General features: G+C 52.2%; 8 protein-coding genes across 8 annotated transcripts; 3 read left to right on the top strand and 5 right to left on the bottom strand.

Moving 5' to 3' along the window:
* Positions 1-1,190: 1,190 nt before the first annotated feature.
* Positions 1,191-2,314, bottom strand: NUU61_003708 (telomere length and silencing 1 family protein; the record flags this gene model as incomplete). The annotated part of the gene is made up of 2 exons (XM_056654290.1): positions 1,191-1,426; positions 1,504-2,314. The coding sequence occupies 2 exons, from the start codon at positions 2,312-2,314 to the stop codon at positions 1,191-1,193; spliced, it is 1,047 nt and encodes a 348-aa protein (XP_056512317.1).
* Positions 2,315-2,595: 281 nt separating this feature from the next.
* NUU61_003707 (actin family protein) lies at positions 2,596-4,172 on the top strand (the record flags this gene model as incomplete). Its single annotated transcript, XM_056654289.1, has 3 exons — positions 2,596-2,638; positions 2,742-3,237; positions 3,296-4,172. The coding sequence occupies 3 exons, from the start codon at positions 2,596-2,598 to the stop codon at positions 4,170-4,172; spliced, it is 1,416 nt and encodes a 471-aa protein (XP_056512316.1).
* A 758-nt stretch (positions 4,173-4,930) lies between these two features.
* On the bottom strand, positions 4,931-7,079 carry NUU61_003706 (uncharacterized protein; the record flags this gene model as incomplete). Its single annotated transcript, XM_056654288.1, has 4 exons — positions 4,931-4,972; positions 5,036-6,055; positions 6,114-6,699; positions 6,769-7,079. The coding sequence occupies 4 exons, from the start codon at positions 7,077-7,079 to the stop codon at positions 4,931-4,933; spliced, it is 1,959 nt and encodes a 652-aa protein (XP_056512315.1).
* Positions 7,080-8,062: 983 nt separating this feature from the next.
* On the bottom strand, positions 8,063-10,112 carry NUU61_003705 (transcription factor domain-containing protein; the record flags this gene model as incomplete). Its single annotated transcript, XM_056654287.1, has 3 exons — positions 8,063-8,733; positions 8,805-9,969; positions 10,026-10,112. The coding sequence occupies 3 exons, from the start codon at positions 10,110-10,112 to the stop codon at positions 8,063-8,065; spliced, it is 1,923 nt and encodes a 640-aa protein (XP_056512314.1).
* A 715-nt stretch (positions 10,113-10,827) lies between these two features.
* On the bottom strand, positions 10,828-12,068 carry NUU61_003704 (uracil-DNA glycosylase; the record flags this gene model as incomplete). The annotated part of the gene is made up of 3 exons (XM_056654286.1): positions 10,828-11,109; positions 11,180-11,639; positions 11,707-12,068. 3 exons carry the CDS (start codon positions 12,066-12,068, stop codon positions 10,828-10,830), a joined length of 1,104 nt encoding a protein of 367 aa, XP_056512313.1.
* A 321-nt stretch (positions 12,069-12,389) lies between these two features.
* pdiA (protein disulfide isomerase PDI1) lies at positions 12,390-14,124 on the bottom strand (the record flags this gene model as incomplete). The annotated part of the gene is made up of 4 exons (XM_056654285.1): positions 12,390-12,741; positions 12,803-13,242; positions 13,307-13,685; positions 13,757-14,124. 4 exons carry the CDS (start codon positions 14,122-14,124, stop codon positions 12,390-12,392), a joined length of 1,539 nt encoding a protein of 512 aa, XP_056512312.1.
* A 957-nt stretch (positions 14,125-15,081) lies between these two features.
* Positions 15,082-16,931, top strand: atg22-1 (putative autophagy protein Atg22; the record flags this gene model as incomplete). Its single annotated transcript, XM_056654284.1, has 2 exons — positions 15,082-15,214; positions 15,289-16,931. 2 exons carry the CDS (start codon positions 15,082-15,084, stop codon positions 16,929-16,931), a joined length of 1,776 nt encoding a protein of 591 aa, XP_056512311.1.
* An 899-nt stretch (positions 16,932-17,830) lies between these two features.
* On the top strand, positions 17,831-21,160 carry NUU61_003701 (mediator of RNA polymerase II transcription subunit 14; the record flags this gene model as incomplete). Its single annotated transcript, XM_056654283.1, has 2 exons — positions 17,831-18,529; positions 18,584-21,160. 2 exons carry the CDS (start codon positions 17,831-17,833, stop codon positions 21,158-21,160), a joined length of 3,276 nt encoding a protein of 1,091 aa, XP_056512310.1.
* Between the last annotated feature and the right edge of the window lie 60 nt (positions 21,161-21,220).

The raw sequence follows: 21,220 nt of genomic DNA, 5'->3' as shown, positions 1-21,220 counted from the left end.
GAAAATGAGAAACGAGAAAAACAAGAAGAGAAAGAAGGAAAGAAAGAGAGAAAGAGTCTCGACCGGGGGTGACAACTAGTGGCATCTCGGGCCCCCTGAATTTAGGCCCGCGCCAGCTGATTGGCTGAGGGGCACTATCACTGATACACGGCGTATCGCTCACTTTTGGGTTGATAACGTGATTATACCAGTAATTATACTATATACTATATACTATATATGTATACTGTAGGTACTAATTACTTCCTTTCTACTGACACTCGACTCATCGAGAGATGGTGTGATATATCTCGCATTTGCTGTATCCGTAAAATGACACCCAACGCCACAGCTCAGCCCAATGGGACCCACTGTCCATACCAGTATGCTAGTATACTAGTAATAGAATACAATAATCCTCCCAAATCAACTAGGCATCCAAAATATCCAAAATACCCGAATTGTGAAACACGTACTTGAGTAAGTGGCCTCATATTGCGGTATCTATACATCCATCCATGGATAGATCCATGGATGACTACGCATGTATGTAGGATGATGGATAAAGTATTGGATAGTACCAAGCTCTGGCAGGGCTCGATGTCGATCGATGATTCTCGACTGCACATGGCTCAGTTCTAGACCGGTGGATCCCTTGCATGTTTCTGGTTCTGTCTCCGTATATCCATATAATATGTACATGTAGACTTGTGTACTTGATATTATACGTAATATACATAATATAATATATTTAATAATAGAACAACTACCCATGGCTCTGTTAAACCTCTGTTTAACCCCCCAAAAATACCCCGACCCGCCCGTCATCTATGTGAGACACGGCCAAGCGCCCATACACGTCGAGGCTGAGACAGAGTCATATTAATTCCCCGTAATTTCTGCCATAAGAATTACACTAATCAACGTCAATGAAGGGACAAGTCAGCCACAGTAGACTACCCTCTACTACCTACGGGGATAACAAAGTATTTAAATACCAAGCTACAGAACACACTTACAAATATTCCAGTCAAATCATTAGATTGCGGCTTGATCCTTCGGCATTTATGCAGTCAAGATGGCACTTTGTTATCTGGTGTCCAGCATCGAAAGATCCTATCGGGACATGTCCTGTGCCCCGTGTATACTAGGCAGAACCCCTTCCCAGCGAGACCTCACTCTCCAAGCGAACACTCGAGATTCAGTGTCACTTATTTCTGCCCGGCTTTCCCCTGCATTTCCCGCATCGCAGCTCGGGCACTTCGACTGCCTCCCAATTTGGGTCCTCGAGGGGCCTCGGTCTTGGTCGTCTTCGTGTTGCGCGTCCGGGCGATTCGCCGACGAGACTGGATGGCATCCATAAAGTCTCGTCGGAACTGCTCGGCAACTCGGTCGTCGGCTGCCTGGTCATCCACCGGTTCATCTTCCGGTTCGTCATACACATCCACTAAAGCGATGAAAAGTTAGCACCCATGTTGAGAGAGAAGAGAGAGAGAGAGAGAGAGAAAACTCGGATCCACGTACATTTGCTTTCGCGTAAGACCTCCTCCACAAGCCGATCTCGTTCAACGTCGGCACTTGTCCGACGCTTACGAGTGCGCCACGACTTGACATCTTGGCCAGAGCTATCAGGATGGGGTGTCGCCTCGTGTGCGGACTCCTCGTCGCCCACAAGATGTCGAGTCGCAGCCTCTGTCCGCTCAATATTCTGCAACTTGGTCTCTTGGCCGAGATCAATTTCATGTAATTTGCCCAGCGATGCGGGCTCACGCTGTTGACCAGGTCTCGATTGATCGCCCGATTCTTCGACGGTGGACCGGTCAGCCTCAGGGCGATCAGGAGGCAAGTTGTGTTGGAAGCGTCTCGCCATTTCGGAATCTATATACGCCATCCTTATCTCGTTAGTCCAGTGTGTCACGAACAGCCGTGAGAGAGAGAGTTCGTACATGTGCTTGTCCACATCCACCGTCTGGCCTGTGTGTGCAGTAAACCGGTCGCACATAGCCTCGATCTTCTCCTTTTCGAGGTCTTCTGCTGGCTCCGGCGCCGTTTGGCCATGGCCATTGCCGGTCCGAGTCGTGGAGAAGCCTATGCCGCCTTTGCGAACGGCATGGAGCCGGCGGAAACGGACAGCCCCTGTATTTTGTATGCCATCTTCAGTATCTAGATTTGAATGCGTCTCGGGCGCGCGACGGTCGGTTTCATTGTTTCCTATGGCTGAGTCCGCATGGGCAGTATCCTCGGCGTCATGATCAGGACGTCGCCGTACGAACTTGCGCCGCTTGACTGGGCGGAAGAGAGATTCCGTGGGTGCGATATCGGGTTCAGGGTCCATGATGTCTTGCGAAAATCAGTGTAGGCATAGGAGAAGGAAGAAAAAGAGACAAAAGAGTGGACGGGTGAGGTCATCCACCGCCAAGGATCCAACCCGCCCTCCGCCAAAGCTGCTCGTCCGCACCACCGCTCTTCTCCCTACTTTCCTTTTCCCCTCACCCATTGTCCTCCGGGATTCCATGATACCGGCGTGAAATTGTCGGTCTGTCTTTCCAATACTCCTTGCTCAACCCTGCGATTGTCTCAACTCCGTCTCCCACAAACCCCTGCGCGACTTTCGCCATGAACCCTTCCAATCCACCCCAAGCTGCCGAGTACGGCGGAGGTACGTGACACAAGAGAGATGCGATGACTATTAGTTTCGCCTCTGCAGTTTAGGATGCTCGGGCGCTACATTGTACATATGCTGACTTTCTTGGCGCGTGTAGATGAGGTGTCGGCCATTGTCTTGGACCCAGGATATTCAACCACGCGCGCTGGCTTTGCCGGTGAAGATGCCCCAAAATCGCTGGTCCCAACCTACTATGGCAAATACAACGCCGACGGCCAAGAGAAACTAATATTCGGCGATGATGTCTTTGTTACCCCACGGCCTGCTCTGTCCGTCCACAACCCGGTCGGCAAGGATGGTATTGTCGAGGATTGGGATATGGCAGAGAAGGTGTGGGAGTATTCATTCACCTCGCGACTCACTGGCGCAAAGCCTGGAAACCCATTCCAGAACGGCCTGAACGACATTTCCAACGACGAGCTCCCGACGGAAATGGAGGTGGAGTCGGATGAGAAGCCTCTGGCCGACAGTCCGCTGCTGATGACCGAGCCCGGATGGAATCCTGCAAAGGCGCGCGAGAAGACCATTGAGATTGCGATGGAGAAATGGGGCACGCCGGCCTTTTATCTGGCACGAAGTGGAGTGCTCGCGGCGTATGTGTTGCTTTGGTCTGTACGGTGGCTGCATTTCACTGACCTGTTTTATCTGCAGTTTTGCCTCCGGCAAGGCTTCTGCCCTTGTGGTCGACATTGGCGCCTCGAACATCTCCATCACCCCTGTCCATGATGGTATGATCCTCAAACGAGGCGTGCAGCATTCCCCGCTGGGCGGTGATTACATCTCATCGCAGATCCGCGCATTGTTCAAGTCCAACTCCCCGCAACCGATCACGATCACACCGCATTATTTGATTAGCTCCAAGACCGCCGTGGAGGCCGGGCAGGCGCCCCAGGCCAAGTACAAGACCTTCCCCGCTGAGAAGGCGCCCGACGCATCGTATCGCTCGCTGCTCGAAGAACGCACGCTGTCCGAGTTCAAGGAGTGCGTCGTCCAGGTTTGGCCTGGGCCGAACAAGCTCTCTGCCACTGGTCCCACAGGCGTCTCGAACGAGGAGACGGCCCGAACCTGGCCCGGTCGCCCGTTTGAGTTCCCCGACGGCTACAACCAGGTCTTCGGCGTTGATCGCTTCCGCGTGGTTGAATCCTTGTTTGATGTCAAGGCGGCCATCCCAGACCCAGACTCACCTTTTCCGGCCCCAACCTCGTCCCAGACTATTCCGGAGCTCATCAAGGGTGCATTGAGCGGCGTCGATGTGGATATTCGCCCTCACCTGCTGGCCAATGTCGTGGTGACCGGCGCATCTAGTCTGCTCTACGGCTTCACCGATCGCCTGAACCACGAGCTGATGCAGCTTTTTCCGGGGCCACGAGTGCGCATTTCAGCCCCTGGAAACACCGCCGAGCGCCGCTTTGGCTCCTGGATTGGTGGCAGTATCCTGGCCAGTCTGGGCACCTTCCACCAGATGTGGATCTCCAAGAAGGAATACGAGGAGCACGGCCCGAACATCGTGGAAAAGCGCTGCAAATGATCCATTCTTCCTTTGGTTTTTGGGTAGTGGTGCTTATATGTTATGGAGTGGTCCGTTGTTATCGCTTCTTTTGGTCATTCTGGGCGTTACTGCGCTACTTTGGGAGGGGGGAAACGCGTGCAGGGTGAGCCTTTCGAGGAATCTCGGAGGACCTGGCCGCGAGAATCTGCAAAATCTTAAGTTCCTTTTTTTCAATGTTTTGTACGATTAATGTCATTTGATTCGGTATCTTTGGGTCTAATGTAGACATATTCTTTGTGCAATGGGTAAAGCATGTGGAGGGTAGACTATGTATCTCTCTACAGAGTATGGAGGCCATAAGAGAGGGCTCAAGGCATCAAGCCTGAGGGAGAAAGCTTTGATGCCCTGGCGCATCCAATGCCACTTGATTGTGATTGCTGTGGCAAGATCACTCGTGTGATGGACTCCTCCCCAGAAAATCTGCTGTCTGCCAAGCAGATTTCAAACACCGTGTTGACGGCCGAGATGCGTTTCCGGACGCGGTGGCACCCCGGTGTCGTCGACCTTGGGCAATTATACCGGCAATGTTCATTGCTATTAAATGCAGCGTATAGACCGGGGGAAGGCGTGAGTCATGATGGACCAAGAGCCATTAGGCTCTCAAGATGGCAGGGCCTCAATAGGTCGGAGAAGGGAATGGGGATGGAGAGGTATGTGAAGCGTCCACAGCGGATTAGGGGAAGACAAGCATCGCAATAGCGAAATGGGATATGTAGAACTGAACCAGACGTGAGTCCTCAGGCCTGGGCACTGACGCTGCGAGGTTGTTCAGAAGGAATCTGTTAGGAAGCGATCTGGTTAGTCTCATGACCAGGGAAGAGATCTATGCAACCGCAACTTACCGAGGGGACCGAAAGAGGCGAGCGAGGCGCCAGCGATGGTAAGGCGGTAATCGCCGAGCTGGCATCATTGTCTGCATCGTGGCCATCTCGCTCGCGACGAGCTCCGGAATTTTCATCCAAGCCTGTTTGCACCGATAGAACATGTATCCGCGGAGAGACTTCCCGTTTGTCTTTAATCGAATACGTATTCAGGGCGTCTGGCGCACCTGGCGCCCATGACATCTGTTTTTCCATCTCTGGCCCCGAGAGATTGGGCTCTTTGCCTTTGGCAGCATGGGCTTGCGGGTCATTTGATGGCTTGGTCCGGAATATGCTGCAGGGCCAATCTCTCGACCTGGCAAACCTGCCGCCGCAACACCCCGGCTTCTTAGCCATGTTATCCCAAGCCTCGACCACGCGATCCCTCTTGAGAAAATGCGAGATTTGGGATTTCATGGTCTCCCGATGATCGGGTTGCTGCTGGTCGGCTTGTCGCGTAGGCGGCTTCGCCGTGGAGTGCTGGGATCGAGGCCGTCCTGTCGCAAAGGCTCTGAGGTGCTCAAACGAAATACTGCGCGATGGTCGAAGTGACCTGGGTGGGGCCGTCGCAGGCCGACTCTGCGCCAAATCACTGAGGGATTGCCTTGACAGGAGAAAAGTTTTGGACAGCTTTCGAGTCAGCCTCCCTGGAATTCGCATATTCGAGACCGCGGCGCCGGCGCCGGGTTCTCCCACGAGAGCACTGCAAGATTTGGCTCGACTAAGAATCTTTGGTCTGGTCATGTCGCTAGTGACCTTGGCATTATTAGGATCGGGGCCACTTTGCTTGGTGGCTGGTTCATTACTCAATTGTTTAGAGGCTGTTGGGTTGTTTGCCGGCTTCGATGGCTTTGGCGACTTCGAAGATTTTGACAATGGATCGCGTGGCAGTGGTTTGTCAGACTTGGGACGGGAGGCTGGGGTGGACAGTCCTTTGGTAAACAGCCTTTGCCTGACCGAGTTCCGGCCCGCGCTTCTGTTGGCCATCTTCATGAAGGACCGCTAGAAAAAAATGAGAATTTGGCTCGGGAATCATGAACGCATGGGCTGAAATACTCACCAGGTCTTTCCGACTCGCCACACCCACCCGTCGTTGCATCTCTGTGACCGCCAGGCCCAGTTGGCCCAGTGCCTTTTGGAGCCCAGCGCCACGCCGACGCAGCTTTGCCAACGCGACGACCCAGCCCTCCATGTTCTCGGTCATGGCTTGGTAGAATGCCGTGAGACTCTCCGACTCGAAACAGCCTTCATCAGCGCGCTGCCGGAGGTAGTGCCATAGAGCACCCATCGCTTCTTTGCCCTTCCGGGCATCCTTGAGGGAATCAGTAATGGCCATGGTGAATCGCTTGATGGCATGTTCAATCTGGTCATTATAGGCCACGATGGCCAATCGGAAGTTCCGATCCTCCAGCATTTCGTCAAACATGGCCAGATTCTGCAGCGGTAAACTGAGATAGTGAATTCTGGTGCGAACATCCAGTCGGATAATCAAAAAGTCTTCCGTCGTTCTTTGCAGAAATCCGTCTAGTTCGTCGACGTGAGTCTGGAGGATCTTCATGACCTCGACTTCTGATATCGCGATGCGCTTGGCCAGAAGATGGACTCCGAAGACCATCTGCGAGACCAGCTTCCAAAACGGATGGTATCTGCGCGAGGGAGTTAGTTCAGAGCACCGTGACGACCCAAGAAGCCATGGAATCTACGGAGCCACCCACCTTTCGGTGTCTCGTTGACGCCATTTCCGGCCGCACAGCCGCTCATATTCGTCGTTCTCGAGTAAATCTCGACGGCGCGATTGAACATCGATGCTCACGACTCGGTCCTCGGGAGGTACCTCGTTCGTTTCAATAATGGATTCCTCGAAAGGGGCCTGGAGCTGAGGAATCGGATGGACGGGATATTGGGGCTCATCGGTAGACACGCCTTCATCGGTGGGCATAGCCTCATCGGTAGGCGTGGGTTCCGGTGCCAGCTCTTTCTCAGTTTCGACGCCGGCACGTCCATGACTGTCGGGTTCAAGAGCCATTTGAAGATGATGGATATTGCTTGCTTCTCACGGATCTCAAGCGGTATGTGTCCCACACATCGATTGATATGAATATATTAATGTATAGGAGAAAAAAAAAACCAAAAAAAGATCGATTCCTTGGCAAGTTTCAAGCAACCGTTAAGCTCGAACGCGATGCCAATCAAACACCATGCCAGCATCCATCGGGGATGGTCGAGTATAAAATCACTGGAACCAAGAAGGGGTTTCCGTCATGGTTGAGAAGAGACTTGGAGGGGTTAAAGCTGGGAGAGAGAGAGAGAGATGGCTGGCCACGCAAGGTTGAGAGTGTATACCGGGGGGGTGGTGACTCTGGGACGAGAGTGTCAAAGTGGATCAAAATTGTTTTTTTGTCCCTTGGGGGAGGGGGGTTCAAATCAATGAAACCGCTTAAACAAAAGCAAAAATAGAACAAGAAGAAAAAGAAAAAAGAAGGATCTCGGGGCTGTAGCCGATCTTATGTTTTTCCCTGTTCTTCATCTGATGGCCACGGGGGGGCCAAAAAGCCCGAAGATGCCCATTTCTTAGGGCCACTTGGGCGTGTGGTGGAGACGGGCGTCTTTGTTCTCCTTTGACACCCGTGCGCTCAAATGATGATTCGACCAAATCTCCCGGAGACCCCGAAAAAAGCACCAAAAATTGCAGCGAATCCTTCGATAGAGAACTTCTCTCTCTCTCTCTCTCTCTCTCAAATCTCTCTCAAAGGGGGATGATCGGTGGGACATGGTCTAAGACCCAGTCCGCGGCTGAAAAATCCCAGTTTCAGGAAGTGAGACTGACGATCGCTATTTGATTCCCCACAGTCGAGGGGGCCAGGACGAGCCGCGAAGGGCGGGTTTCTCGCCTGAAACTGAGAAGAGGGACCACTGAATCCCACGGCCCTAGGAACCTTGCCTTAAAGGGTCGAATCATCCGGCACTAGGATTTCGGTGTCCATCCTCATATCCTCATCTCATGTCACCCTATGCATCGGGGGTCTCCATGAAGATAGGATCCCAAAAGTTCGTGGGGAGGGAGAGATCGAACAATTCCCCAAAAAGGGTGTCGATGTCGGCAAACCCATGCACGGTGGCATCCAAATCGCTCGGTTCTCCAAGAGTCCCGGTCGCCATTTCGGTCGATGTCGCTGGGGGCATGGTAGAGTTGCCCTCACCAGACTGGAATTCATTTGGATAGGCGACATCAGACGTATCCCGGCTCGGGTTGATACTGTCATTGGGGTCTACTACGTGCGATGAACGGGTTTGTTCCTGAGGTTCTTGGCTGAGTGGGACCTCAATCTGGTGCAGCGCTTTGCGCCCGAGCCGGGCCATCGCTTCGGCAGAATACCAGTAGCAGCTCAGGCCTTCCAACAGCGCACAGCACGCTTCCAAACTCGCCTTGGCACGGTCAATGTGCGTGATTAATTTGCTGGAGCGAAGCTGTCGATAGGAGACCCCCATCGACAAAGCGACAGCGTACGGGACAAGGGGCAGAGGTGCAAGATCCGCGCATTCCGATGCGACGATAGAATGAATCCGCACGGCTGCCAGTCCTTGCCGAATCGATGAGAGCTTAGTGGTGTCGAAACTCTCAACCAGTTTGTGCCGACATGACAGGATCGCAACGGAATGATAGTAGAGTTCCAGAAAGCCTGCGCAGGGTTAGCCCGCAAATGTAATAAATTAGTATCCTCCCCATGGCTTCGCTGGTGTCGGAACGCACACAAAGTAGCAAAATCCAAATCCTCTTGCGCGTCTCCTACAATATCTTCAAAGGCTGGAAAACCTTCTTCCCATCCGCTAGTAGTATCAGCTGAGGGCCGATAAAATGAGATCACAGTCGCGAGTAGATCTGACACGGCAAACCACACGTCGAATGCTCTCCGCGATGGCCGGGCGTTGGGATTGGGTTTGGAAATCCCGATGTCACGATCAGCCAGGAGCACGGGACGGGCGCCGATACTTGCATGCATCTTGTCCAATGTCCATAAGCACCAAAAGAGTTGAGTGAGGGAGTCTGCAGATGCTCGGCCCGGCCGGTCAAGATGCAGACCTACTGTTTGGGCCTGGTGGATGGCCTGGCACAGGTGCAGGGATGCGGCTTCAGCGCCTTCATAGCCCTCGCAGTGCAAGGACATGAGCGCAAGGACACGAATGCGAGTCACCCGATCAGATTCCAATTCTGCATCCATGGCGACAACGAGTCCTTTGTAGACATCGGAGCAGAATTGGCGGGGGCTGACGATCGGGCCATCCGCTATAAGACGAAGGTGAGGTGTGGCCGCGCGGTCTTTGGCTGCGACAAGGCATAATGCTCTTTCTAGAAACACAGATTCCGTGCCCTCGGTTTGAGCGCGGGAAAATGAGTCCTGGTGTAGGAGCGGTATAATGCGATTAACCTTGGAGAAATATATTGGGGTCAAAGCCTCTCGTGTGGCCATTGGAAGCTGCTCACACGCCTGCAGTGCAGCGGCATGGCGCCGATGCAACACCGACACGATCGCATAGCTTTCGAGGGCCGTTTGGGACGGCAGAGTTGGTATAGCATCGGTACCGGCTTGGGATTTGTCTTTGCTGGCCTCTGGCGTGGCAGAGCTAATCCAAAGCCCAATGCGGTCTCGTAAAGGGTTCCCCGTCGGCTCATTCAGCTTTTCTCGAATAACAGCTTCCGGGTTGAGATCCCCGACAAACCTCTCTGTTCCAGGAACCGGCAAGACTGGAGCGGCAGATGCTGGCCTCGCCCGGCCTACTGTGCCAGAAGGATGATATCGGGAGCGATTCGCACCATCTCTGCGAGCAGGCCGAGTTGGAGGACGGTCGCTGGACTTGCGCGATGACCGATGCTCTTGGCTATGTGCAGACTCTGAATTGGTGTGTCGGCATCGTTTCTGGGTTCGAATCGGATCAGCTTGGTTTTGGTCATGGACGCATTCCACCTGCGCACCTTTCGTCGCTGGCAATTGGGACACGCGCGCACCGCTCGCGTCCGATTCCGCGATTGCGGAGTATCAGCGAGCCAGGTGAGCTCCATCTCAGAGGACTCAGGATCATTTCCCAAGGTCGGATTCTCCAGGTTGTTATCGATAACCTGGGAGGTACCTACGTAGGTATGGATCCTGACTAATTGTGGAGCACCCCCAACCTAAGGTTGTTGGAGTTGGAGGATTGTACGTCGTGAGTATTATGAGTGACATTCGAGAAATTTAAGAGAGACAAGCCGCTAGCTTTCGCTTCGCTCAGGAGACTTTGAAAGATATAGTAGAGAATAAGCATTAGGTTGAAATGGCTTATTAACTACATTGTATCCTGGTTATTTAAGAGGTTTTATTCTTTATGAAATATATAGATAGATAGCTATTTTACTACTACTACTACTACTATTTGATTGATATTTTTTCTCTTCAATTAGTTAATTAATTAATTCTCTTTATTTTCTATATCTATTCTCCATCTATTTTTCTAATCCTTTGTTTAATCTATTTTTATAATTATCTCTTGTCTCTTTTTTCTCTTTCTTTTGTAGACAAAGATTTACGACTATAGGCGTATACGTAGGGGGTAGCAACATCGAATCCTCCCAGATTTTCTGCGACCCACTTCACATCTTCTTATCTTATTAAACCTTTCGTCAATAAATCAACAGTTCGTATGTATTTCTGCGTGTTTCAAATTCCCGAATCCACGACTCCAACGACAGCAACGCCACTTAAAGTACACTAAAAATAGTCCCAAATGCAAATGAGTGATCAAACAGGGCTTGTGGGTTTTCCCTCAGTCTCTGCGGCAATCAGAGCTTCAAGAGCATCTGCGTCATCGAACTCATCCGTTGGAGCAGGTTTAGCTTGGGCGTCCCCACCCGCCGGGGATTGATCCTCGGGCAGCTGTTTGGTCGGCGTTGGTTCATTTTCTTTGCCTGAGGGCGATGAGATGGCCTTCTTGGTAGGCACCAAGCTCCAGTCAATGATCTCGTCGGGCCCGTATCTCGAAGCAAGCCAATCGTTGCATTTTTTGAAGTGGCCATTGTCGAACTGGTAAAACACTTCGGTCAGCACCACTCAAGACGAGCCCAGAAAAATCTCCAAAGAAAGATCAACTTACAAAGCCTAGGTTGGCACTAAAAGGACTGGGATGTGCTGATTGTAAAACACAATGCCTCTTTCGGTCGATTTTAGTCACGCGCAATCCAGCCGGTTTCCCCCACGCGAGGAAGACCACTCCACGAGTCCGCACTCGAGCAACCAGATCGAAAACCTTCTGGGTAAATTGTTCCCATCCTTTGTTGGAATGACTGTGAGCCTGATGCGCTCGAACAGTCAAGCATGTGTTGAGCATGAGGACGCCCCGTTCGGCCCAAGGAGTGAGAAGTCCTCCGTTGTTGGGTGGGGTTTCAAAATCCGGGTAGTTCTTCTTCATGGCTTTGTAGATATTGACCAGGGAGGCTGGAGCTCGGGTGGGAGGACGGACAGAAAAGGCCAAGCCATGGGCTTGGTTGACGTTGTGGTATGGATCCTGGCCAATAATGACCACTTTCACCTTGTGCAACGGGGTATGTCGGGACCTAAGGTCTCATTAGAATATAGATTCAAAACAGAGCTGCATCCTCGAGGACTTGTGCAATGTCCTACCAAGAATAGACATCCTCTTCCGGGGGGAAGATTTTGACCGTGGACTCTCTTTCTTTCTTGAGAAAACGCTTGAGCGACAGGAATTCAGGAGTAACGACTTCATCCTTGAGATGAGCCAGCCAGCTCTCGTGCAGGGTGTCAATTTCCAGCTGCAGCAGCTCCTTCTGCTCGGGAGTCAAGGACGCCACCCATTTATCCTTGTTGAAACTGCTGTTACGAGGAGAGCTGGTCGATTGCGTCCCCTGAGCCTTAGGCTTCGGTGTTCCAAAAAAAGACGTGATGCTTCCACCCTTGGGCTTCTTGGACTCGACTGCTGGGGCCGAGAGGTGGTCAGAGTTGCGTTTGAGCGGGGGGCTAGACATGGCGAGGGAGGGAATTCTGCGGAAAGAGATGAGAGGAATCATTCAGGAAAAAGGGACGGGGCGCGTCAGAGAAGATTCCCCAGAAATTGAGATCGCGCCTTGGATGTTAAGGGATCGACGCGTTTCGCGCTACGCGTCACAGGATAGATCGACCACAGATGACTAACCGCCCCATCGACCTCGGGATACTACACGTTTAGTCTACTTGAAAGAAGTTACGGGAAGTGTAGAGATGAACAGGCATTCAGGCAGATTTCCATTTCTGACTGGGGAAATACAAGCTATATTGAAATCCAATCCCAAGAAAAAGGGACCCCAAGCTTACAGTTCATCGTGGCTCTCGTCCGAAGGAGCCTCGGTCTCCGCGGCCTTGGTAGAGGACGCGGAGCTGGCATCGCCGTCCTCGGACTTGTTGGTACCCTCGGCCAACCCATCAATCTTGTACTTGCCGTTCTCCTTGACGAAGGAGACGAGGTCCTCCACGCTGCGCGAACCCTCGTACTCGACGGGGGCGCCCTTATCACCAGCCGGGTAGAGCTTGATGGTCGGGAACCCAGTGATGGAGTCCGGCACATCGTTGGCGGTGGCATCGATTTTGGCAATGGTGACCTTCTCCTTGAACTCAGCAACGTCGCTGTACAGAGCGGCGAGCTCGTCGTACTTGGGAGCCAGACTATCAGAAACAGTTAGCGGGGCGCAGGGTGAGGAAGAGAACATGGAATAGGAATACTTACGCCTTGCAGTGACCGCACCACGGAGCATAGAACTCGAGCAGGACATCCTTCTCATTGTCGATGACGAGCTCCTGGTAGCTGCGGCCAACGACAACAGTGACGGGGCCCTCCTGGGTCTCGGGAACTGGCTCCGACTTGATGCTAGGCTCAACCTTGCCATCAACTACATCCTTGATGAACTTGCCGACTTCCTTGGCATCAAGCTTCTTGGTCTGGTCGTAGGGGTACTTGGCATTTTTCGTGGTCTCCTGGATGGCGAAGGCCGGGAACTTCTCAGGCTCCAGGTTAAGGTTACTGGCGTGGGCACCAAACAGCTTGGCATCGAGGGTGACTATGTTAATGTCTCCGCGGTGCTTCTCAGCAATCGGGCGGAACTCAGCAGCGAAAGACTCGCGCTCCTCCGCAGTCTCGGCGAAGATGTAAGCCAGGGGAAGGCCGGCCTGATAAGAGCAGCGGGTCAGTTTCTATCTGGTCCAAGGGACAGGGTAGAAAAATGCAACATACCGCCATGTACTGAGAGTAGGTCTCAGGACCCAGCTCGCCCACAAGCGGGGTACTGGCACTCTTCACGAACTTGAGGATGTCCTCGTCCTCCAGCTTGCCATCGTACACGGCCTTCTTTTCGTCGAAGTCCTTGTAGAGAACAATGGAGGGCTGCTTGACACCCTCGGCCTTGGCGAGAGCGGCATCGTTAGAGGCGGCGAAGAGGTAGTTGTCTCTCTGGGATTCAGCGAACGCGGTGAAGCTCTTGTTAGAGGCCTTGTCGTCAGAGGCCACGTAACCGATGATCACGATCTTGTCCAGGGTCTTGAACTCTTCCAGGTTTTCTTCAGTCACCGTCGACACGGCCGGCATGGACTGCTTGGTCATGTATGAGACGATCCTACCGTGAAAAAAACACACACTGGTCAGCCAATAATGATTCACCGCAAATATGATCCCAGGATAACTTACGAATCGGTTTGGCGGGCACCTCCGTACGGCTTGTGCGAGTCAGGGCCACGGAAGACCTTCAGGGTCGGGTACCCATCGACCTCGTAGGTGCGGCACAGCTCCTCTTCCAAGGTACAATCCACCTTGACCAGGGGAATATCCTTGGCCTTCAGCTCGGTCGCAGCTTCCTCATACTTGGGGCCGAGGGCCTTGCAATGACCACACCAAGGTGCGAAGAACTCGGCGAGGACCAAGTCATGGGATTTAATAAAGTCATTGAAGGTATCCTGGGTCAGGGTGACAACATTAGAGTCTTCGGCAGACTCGGCGGCAGAGACAGCCGCAGTAGCCCCGAGGAGACTCAAGACTAGAGGGGCGAAAGATCGCATGGCGAGGATGTGGTTAAAGGGGAACAGAGGTGCTCTCAAATCACCTATATGGGCTGGACAGAGACGGATTAATTTAAGAACAATTGGGGAAAGGAAGAAAAAGGTAGAGTGAGGAAATGTATTTATGGAGAAGGAATGGGGGCGACACGAGATGAGGACAGTTTGTTCTTTATGGGATAAGCTGGGTGGAGCTCCCTGACTGGCTATGCAGGGCGCAAGGGAGAGTCACAGTGGTTCCTGCCGGAGTCCCGGGTACCTCTGCTGGGGCGGGCACCCTTACTATCATGGAGGTACAAGGTACTCTACCCCAGATGTAGACCCTGTAGTACATAGGCTATGGTCCTGTGTATCCCTGAAGAATAAAATGTTCTAAAATTCAAGGTTATAAATTAAAGTCGATGTATTTTATGTTATATGTTATATGTTATATGTGGTATTCGAATATAAATATAAAATATCATAAACAGTCCTGTACGTGTCATTATTCTCTCTGCCCAGCATGGCCCTTGGCAATAATCGCCTCCAGGGAGGCCGTGCATGACCACTATGACTCCCTAGGTAGGTAGGTACCTAGGTATGTATGATGATTGATGATTTACCTGTTGTGCTATAAAAAAGCAGGATTTCATACTATTCAGGTCAAAGGTTTTCTCCCTCAACTCGATGGTTTTCATTGTGCGTCCTCCAACAAGCTTATGGGATAAAACAAGCGTTAAAGTAATTAGAATTATTATAATCATAGCAGATTGCACTCCAAGCACGTTGTCTTACAGTATGGTATTTCCAAGTTGTACATAGTGTAGGAATTTCATGCCTGAGGCTGCCGGTCGGGGGATCGCCAAAAATGACCTCAGCTGCAACTCGGGTGATCATTCAGCCTCTCTGTCCTGACCTTCGCCGACCTAACCTAGGTGACCCACGGGCGATGGGTCAAATTTGGTATCAGCAACAACGAGCATGGATGAAGAGCATGTCGATGCCATGCTCACCCAATATCCTGGCGATGACACCCGCCCTACCAGCCGGCGGGAGCTTGCTGGCTGGTACTGTTATGGATGGGCTGCAGAGGTCTTCACAGTGTGCGCCATGGGTATGTATCTTTGCTGTTTGGTCATGTTGTAAGAGTTTTTGGGGGAATGTTCGCTTTTGATTAACGCGGACTAGGCTCGTTTCTTCCCATTACGCTAGAGCAGATGGCTCGAGACCGGGGGTTCCTTCTATCAGACAAGACAACCCCATGTAGCGCTACTTGGAATCCCTCTGGGCAGGCATCTGTCCATGGAGCTCTCTCATACAAAGCCCAGACGGACACCAGTCAATGCATCATCTATGTCCTCGGCGCTGAGATCAACACCGCCAGCTTTGCCTTGTATACGTTTTCCCTGAGCGTCTTGGTTCAAGCCATCCTCATCATCTCTATGTCGGGCGCAGCCGATCATGGGAGCTATCGAAAAACGCTTCTTGTCACATTTGCCTTTGGCGGCTCAGTCGCGACGATGCTATTCCTTGTCGTGGTTCCAAAAGTTTATCTCCTTGGTGGCCTACTCGCAGTCGTTGCAAATACCTGCTTTGGTGCGTCTTTTGTCCTTTTGAACTCATTTCTGCCTGTCTTGGTTCGTCATCATCCATCAACACACGAGAGGATCGAACGTGTGCCCTCGTCTGGTCATGTTACGGAACCCTCTGGTCAAGAATCTCTGCCATCTCGACCAGGATCCATCCGCCAGACGACCCCCGTTGCATCTACCCCACTACTTGGGCCGACTGGAGAGGGGAGACAGATGTCCTCCACCACGAGTACTTCTTCAGAACTCCAACTTTCCACCCAAATATCTTCCTTTGGGATCGGCATAGGCTATATCGGCGCAGTGATCTTGCAGCTCATCTCCATTTTTGTTGTGATGACTATCCGTCAAACAACCTTTTCTCTAAGACTGGTGCTCTTCCTTATCGGGCTGTGGTGGTTCGTCTTTACCATACCGGCCCTTCTGTGGCTGCGTGCCCGGCCGGGTCCACCGTTGGTGGACAGTGACGGGAAGCCACTTCACTCCTGGAGTGGGTATATGGTTTATGCTTGGATGTCTCTCGGGAAAACAGCCATGCGGGCGCGACAACTCAAAGACATTGTGCTCTTTCTAGCCGCATGGTTTCTCCTTAGCGATGGCATTGCTACTGTCAGTGGGACTGCAGTACTGTTTGCTAAAACGCAGCTCAACATGAAGCCCGCTGCGCTCGGAATGATCAATGTGATTGCCATGATCTCTGGGGTATTCGGAGCATTTTCCTGGAGCTATATGTCGAGTCTTTTCAACCTTCGGGCCTCGCAGACGATCATTGCATGCATTGTCTTGTTCGAACTCATTCCGATCTATGGAATGCTCGGGTTTGTCCCGGCTGTGCAGCGCTGGGGGTTTGGTCTCCAGCAACCGTGGGAAATGTATCCGCTGGGTGCTGTCTATGGTTTAGTCATGAGCGGTCTATCATCATATTGCCGAAGCTTCTTCGGCGAACTAATTCCGCCGGGGTACGAGGCCGCCTTCTATGCCCTTTATGCCATCACCGACAAAGGATCCAGTGTTTTTGGGCCTGCTATTGTTGGGGCCATCACCGATCGCTACGGTGAGATCAGGCCTGCATTTGTGTTCCTGGCCGTTCTCGTGTTCTTGCCACTGCCCTTAATGCTTCTGGTGGACGTGGAGCGAGGAAAACGCGATGCTCTGGAATTGGGGGCCGAGTTAGATGGCATCCCCGAAGCAACTGGATATGGGGCCACTGCTGTTGAGCCGGCGCATCAAGCGATCGAATGAGCTTGGACATCCCAAGAACAAACCGCGCCTGAACAACAGACAATATAATGAAATCAACCAAGTGTAGTTGCACCTAGACACATCCTTGGAACTTAGGATCTTTAGCATCCAGACCTACCAGACACATACATCCGTGGATGTATATCGTCAAAAATACATATCTGTAATTTACCGTGTTCTGAGCCTAACAGACCCATACTCAGCGGGCACAGGGATACACCCAGGTTACCAACGCATACCAGGCACCAAGGCAACAAAAGGGCGGTAGGGCGCGCATGCGCGCTTTCATAATTCATCATTGGGGGATCTTGTCGGGTGTGATCCTCTAGGTCTTCTACTTCATCTTCTTCAAAGACCACTCCATTTCTCAGTTGGCCTCCATATACTCCTCCGGGTTTTCTAAAATCTCCTTTCCACTCAATCCTGGTTCCTACTGCGTTGCTTCATCCGGCTGCCCGTTGCGACAAGTTTGCACCCATCACGAAGCCCCTCGATTCTCGACCGCGAATCTCCCCGTTTTTTGTTGTCCGATCCATTTCTCCTAGAAAGTTGTTCCTCGAATCGTTTCCGTTCCCGGGGTCTGTTTCGAAAGTTGCCTGCCCGACAATCGCCCGGCCGTGGAAAAGCCCAGATCGCGACCCCAGATCGCGCCCCCAGCTCCCTCGATTATGACCGTGGCCGTCTATTCGGGCGGCCAGTAATACGCATGGCATTAGGCTGAGGGTCTCTAACTCTCGCTTAGCTTTCATATTCAGCTTCTCTTTCTACTCCAGCGCCGGTTGGTTCGAGTTCAGAACGGCGCTGGTATCGGGTCGCTTGTTCTGGGCCGTTCGGAGGGCCAAGGGGAGGAGAGAGGCTTGAAAGGACGATCACGTCGCAGATTGACTGACCTCTCAGAAATGCCCGGCGTCGTCATGGACAATGCCAACATCGAGGGAGCGACTCGGCGGCCAGGCCCCGATGAGACTAGTAACGGCGCACTTGGCTCTTATGGGGGGCCTGAGAAGACTGGCCAGCTCTCCAGTTCTGTGAACAGAACAGCACATGTTAATGGTACAACGAGCGAGGTCGGTGCGTTGAATCAGCACTCAAAAGCGCTCGGGGACACAAGGGAGGAGCCTGAACCACCATTCGAACTACCGCACATCACCCAAGGATTCTTTCCGTTCGGAACATTGATCAATCGAGCGGTCCAGCAGTGCTGGAACGACTTGTCGGAAGTGATAACCGAGTTAGCTGCAATCCAAGTACCTCACCAGGAACCTGCGGTTACCTCGATTGCAACAGGTACAAAACCTCCCGGAAACCAACTATCGGAAAATGTGCACAAAAAGCTACGTCTTTTAGACTTTGCTCACGACAAAAGAGCCGAGTTTATCAAATTGCTAGTGCTCTCGCAATGGAGTCGACAGGCCGCAGATGTTAGCAGACTCATCGATATCCAAGGGTTTATTCGCACGCGGCACCAAGCGTACGATGCCGCTCTGCAGTATGCGGGCGAGATGAAACGAGATCTCGTGCGAGCCCAGGTGGCCAACCCGGATCTCAGAACAGCCCTGGAGGTCCTGTCGAGGGGTCGAGTAAAATCTCTGCCTGATGTAAGTCCTGCCATTTTCTGTTCATCCTGATAATCCTGACTGACTATGTTTCAGCTCGGCTACAAACCGCCCAAGTCTTTGACAGCAAGGACTACGCTCAAGAAACTACAAAAAATCAATCGAATAATCAGCGTGCGACTGGCGTTGCACGACCAAGTGCCGCTCCCACTGCAGACTTATCGGGTTCATGATGGCAGGGTCACATTCACGGTTCCTGGGGAGTTTGAACTTGACCTTTCGGTTGCAGAGGAAAGCAAAACATCACAGTTTTTCTTCGTGGACATCCGCTTTCTATACTTGCCTTCTTCGCCGATCCCGAAGGGTCGAGTTTTCAACGAGATTGATGCTAAACTCAATGACATACTGCGTGATGATGGCTTGATGGGATGCTTCGCTTTTCTCCACGGTCTAGTGCTCACGAACAAGGTCAGCATTCTCTTCAAACAAGCCACGGACCTTGCTCGAGGCCTTTGGGCAGATACCTTGCACATTGAACTGCTCCACCGAACTCTTGTCGTCCAATACTGGCCATTAAGAACAGCACCAAAGAGCTGGCTCGAGATCGGGCTCAAAAGTGGACACCGCCACTCTGGTTCCAGCAATCTGAATTCCAGAATGCCATATCTTGGTCTTCGCTGGATGAGAGATGGGCAAGAAGCAGACAGCGATCATATTCAGTTTGACTCGAATATGCTTTCTCTGGAACAAGTCTTGAGAAGCGTTATTGCACTGCATACCTCCCATCTTCTCTCTACCACATTCACCACTCTGAGAAAAAATCTTCTCTTCTCAAACAATGTGCTGTCAATACAGGCTCAGCTATCTCAGACAGAGCCTGGTGACTGTCACCTCACCGTTCAACTCACGGCCACTCGCCACCTTCGGGTTTCTATTGAGCCCATGTCAGGGACCATCACCATGTCCGGGGTTCTTAGCCCTTTACAACGCTATGAGAGCGATCGGAGTCCTAACAAGCTCTTAATCGAAGAGTTATTGTCTCGGATTTGCCGACTTCGCTGTCTCACTGCAGTGGAGGAGATTGAGTCCGGCACGAAAGCGTTCGGCCTCGAGGTTTTTAACCAGAGAGGCCTGAGCCTTGATGCGCGCAGAGTATTTCCTTCCAACGTACTTAGATCATCTTTCTTCACTCATCGACTCTGGGATCGGCACTGGGTGGCCGCTGCGACCAGCAGCATGGACGGTGATAGTTGGTGGTTGGTTCGACTTCGGCCGGCCGGGGCAGTGAAAACGCAACCCTACGGTGTTGTTGATCATCGCGCAAGTCTTCCATTTGCCCACCTTGTCAGCAGCACCCTTGTCCCTCGGCGACCAGACGATCACTCTGCCTGCGCAGAATTGGTCCATGGATTGACGGGGATGTTGGCGGTCTATTCCAATGCACGTTGCCTGGCAAATTTGCCGGGAATACGGCTTCATCCACCACTGGAGAAATTGCAACTCGGGGCGGATCTACAAGTTCCAGATCTCTACTTTCACTACAAAGCGGCCGACCTCCCTCCTGCTCTCCGAGTAGCCTTGCCCTCGGGATTGGAGAGAAGATTCTACCTACAGAATACCGTCCGTCTCTCATTTCACGGGATCGACCGCCGAAGCCACTCAGTCCTTCTTATGGCCCATGGCTGTCTAAAATCCCGCATCAAAAGCTTTATACCGCTGATCTCCCAGGCGGATCCCTCAATAATTACGCAAGGCAAAGGCGGTGGCTTCGCACTTCGCTTACTCGTGCCGGCTGGCCATTCCATTGTCATTTGTCTGTTCGAACGCTTGCAGCGACTCGAATGCGTTCTCTCCATCCTTGAGTCTCTCATCCGGAAAGGAATGAGGCCCCAGTCCCTGTCGTTGTTGCGCATTGCATTCGCCTATGGCTCTGAAATAAAACACTCGGCCTACTTCGATATCAAGATCTCAGGACCCCCCAGCTCTACCTACCTCGACGTCGCCAATGCTCTCTTGCAGACTGAGCCCCTCTTTCACCTGCAACTGGATCTCGGCTTCGACAACACCAGTCCTCACCGCCGAATCCAGGAGTCGCTCACGGCAACTTTGAATCATTCCTTTACAGCAACAGGTGTTGAAAAACTCCTTGAGCTCATGTTCAAGACGTTTCCATTGCTGCGCGCCTTGGACCAAATCACTTCCAAGCCCAGCAGCGTGGGTACGTTCATTGTGCATATCACTGTGCGCGGTCCGACTATTTATCAAATTCACTATCCTCGACTGCAATCACGTTTCCAATTGTTTGCCGACCCGCGAGGCCGGCCGATCTGGGTATTGAAGGACGCCAATCTTGCGGGTCAGTCTCACAATGACCAAGTTGCAGCCACGATTCGGCAGAAGCTCTATGATTCAAAAGGCGATTGCTGGAAAGGCATGGGAGATGGTGCGGTGGTTGCCATGGACAAAGTGGAGAAACTCATCCTCGAACTCCACGAGTGTCTGAGTGATCCTCATCTCGAGCCCAACAGACCGGAGAGCAAAGGGAAGCCCGATCAGCCCCCGGCGGTGCCGTTGCGTCCTACCAAAGGCCCGGCAGTATCTGACAACCAGGCCAAGGCCTCTCCGCAGAAAAAAGCCGGGCCGGGCAATACGGACATTATCACTATCGACTAGCTGTTATGACATCTTCAGTTACATATTCTCACAGGCACGATGTCGTTTCTTTTCTTCCCT

This window comes from Penicillium alfredii, assembly GCF_028826965.1.
Source record: "Penicillium alfredii strain IBT 34128 chromosome Unknown utg000005l_segment0_segment0, whole genome shotgun sequence".
NCBI lineage: Eukaryota > Fungi > Ascomycota > Eurotiomycetes > Eurotiales > Aspergillaceae > Penicillium > Penicillium alfredii.
Note: the sequence above shows the minus strand (reverse complement) of the source record. Positions and strands in the feature narration are given on the sequence as shown.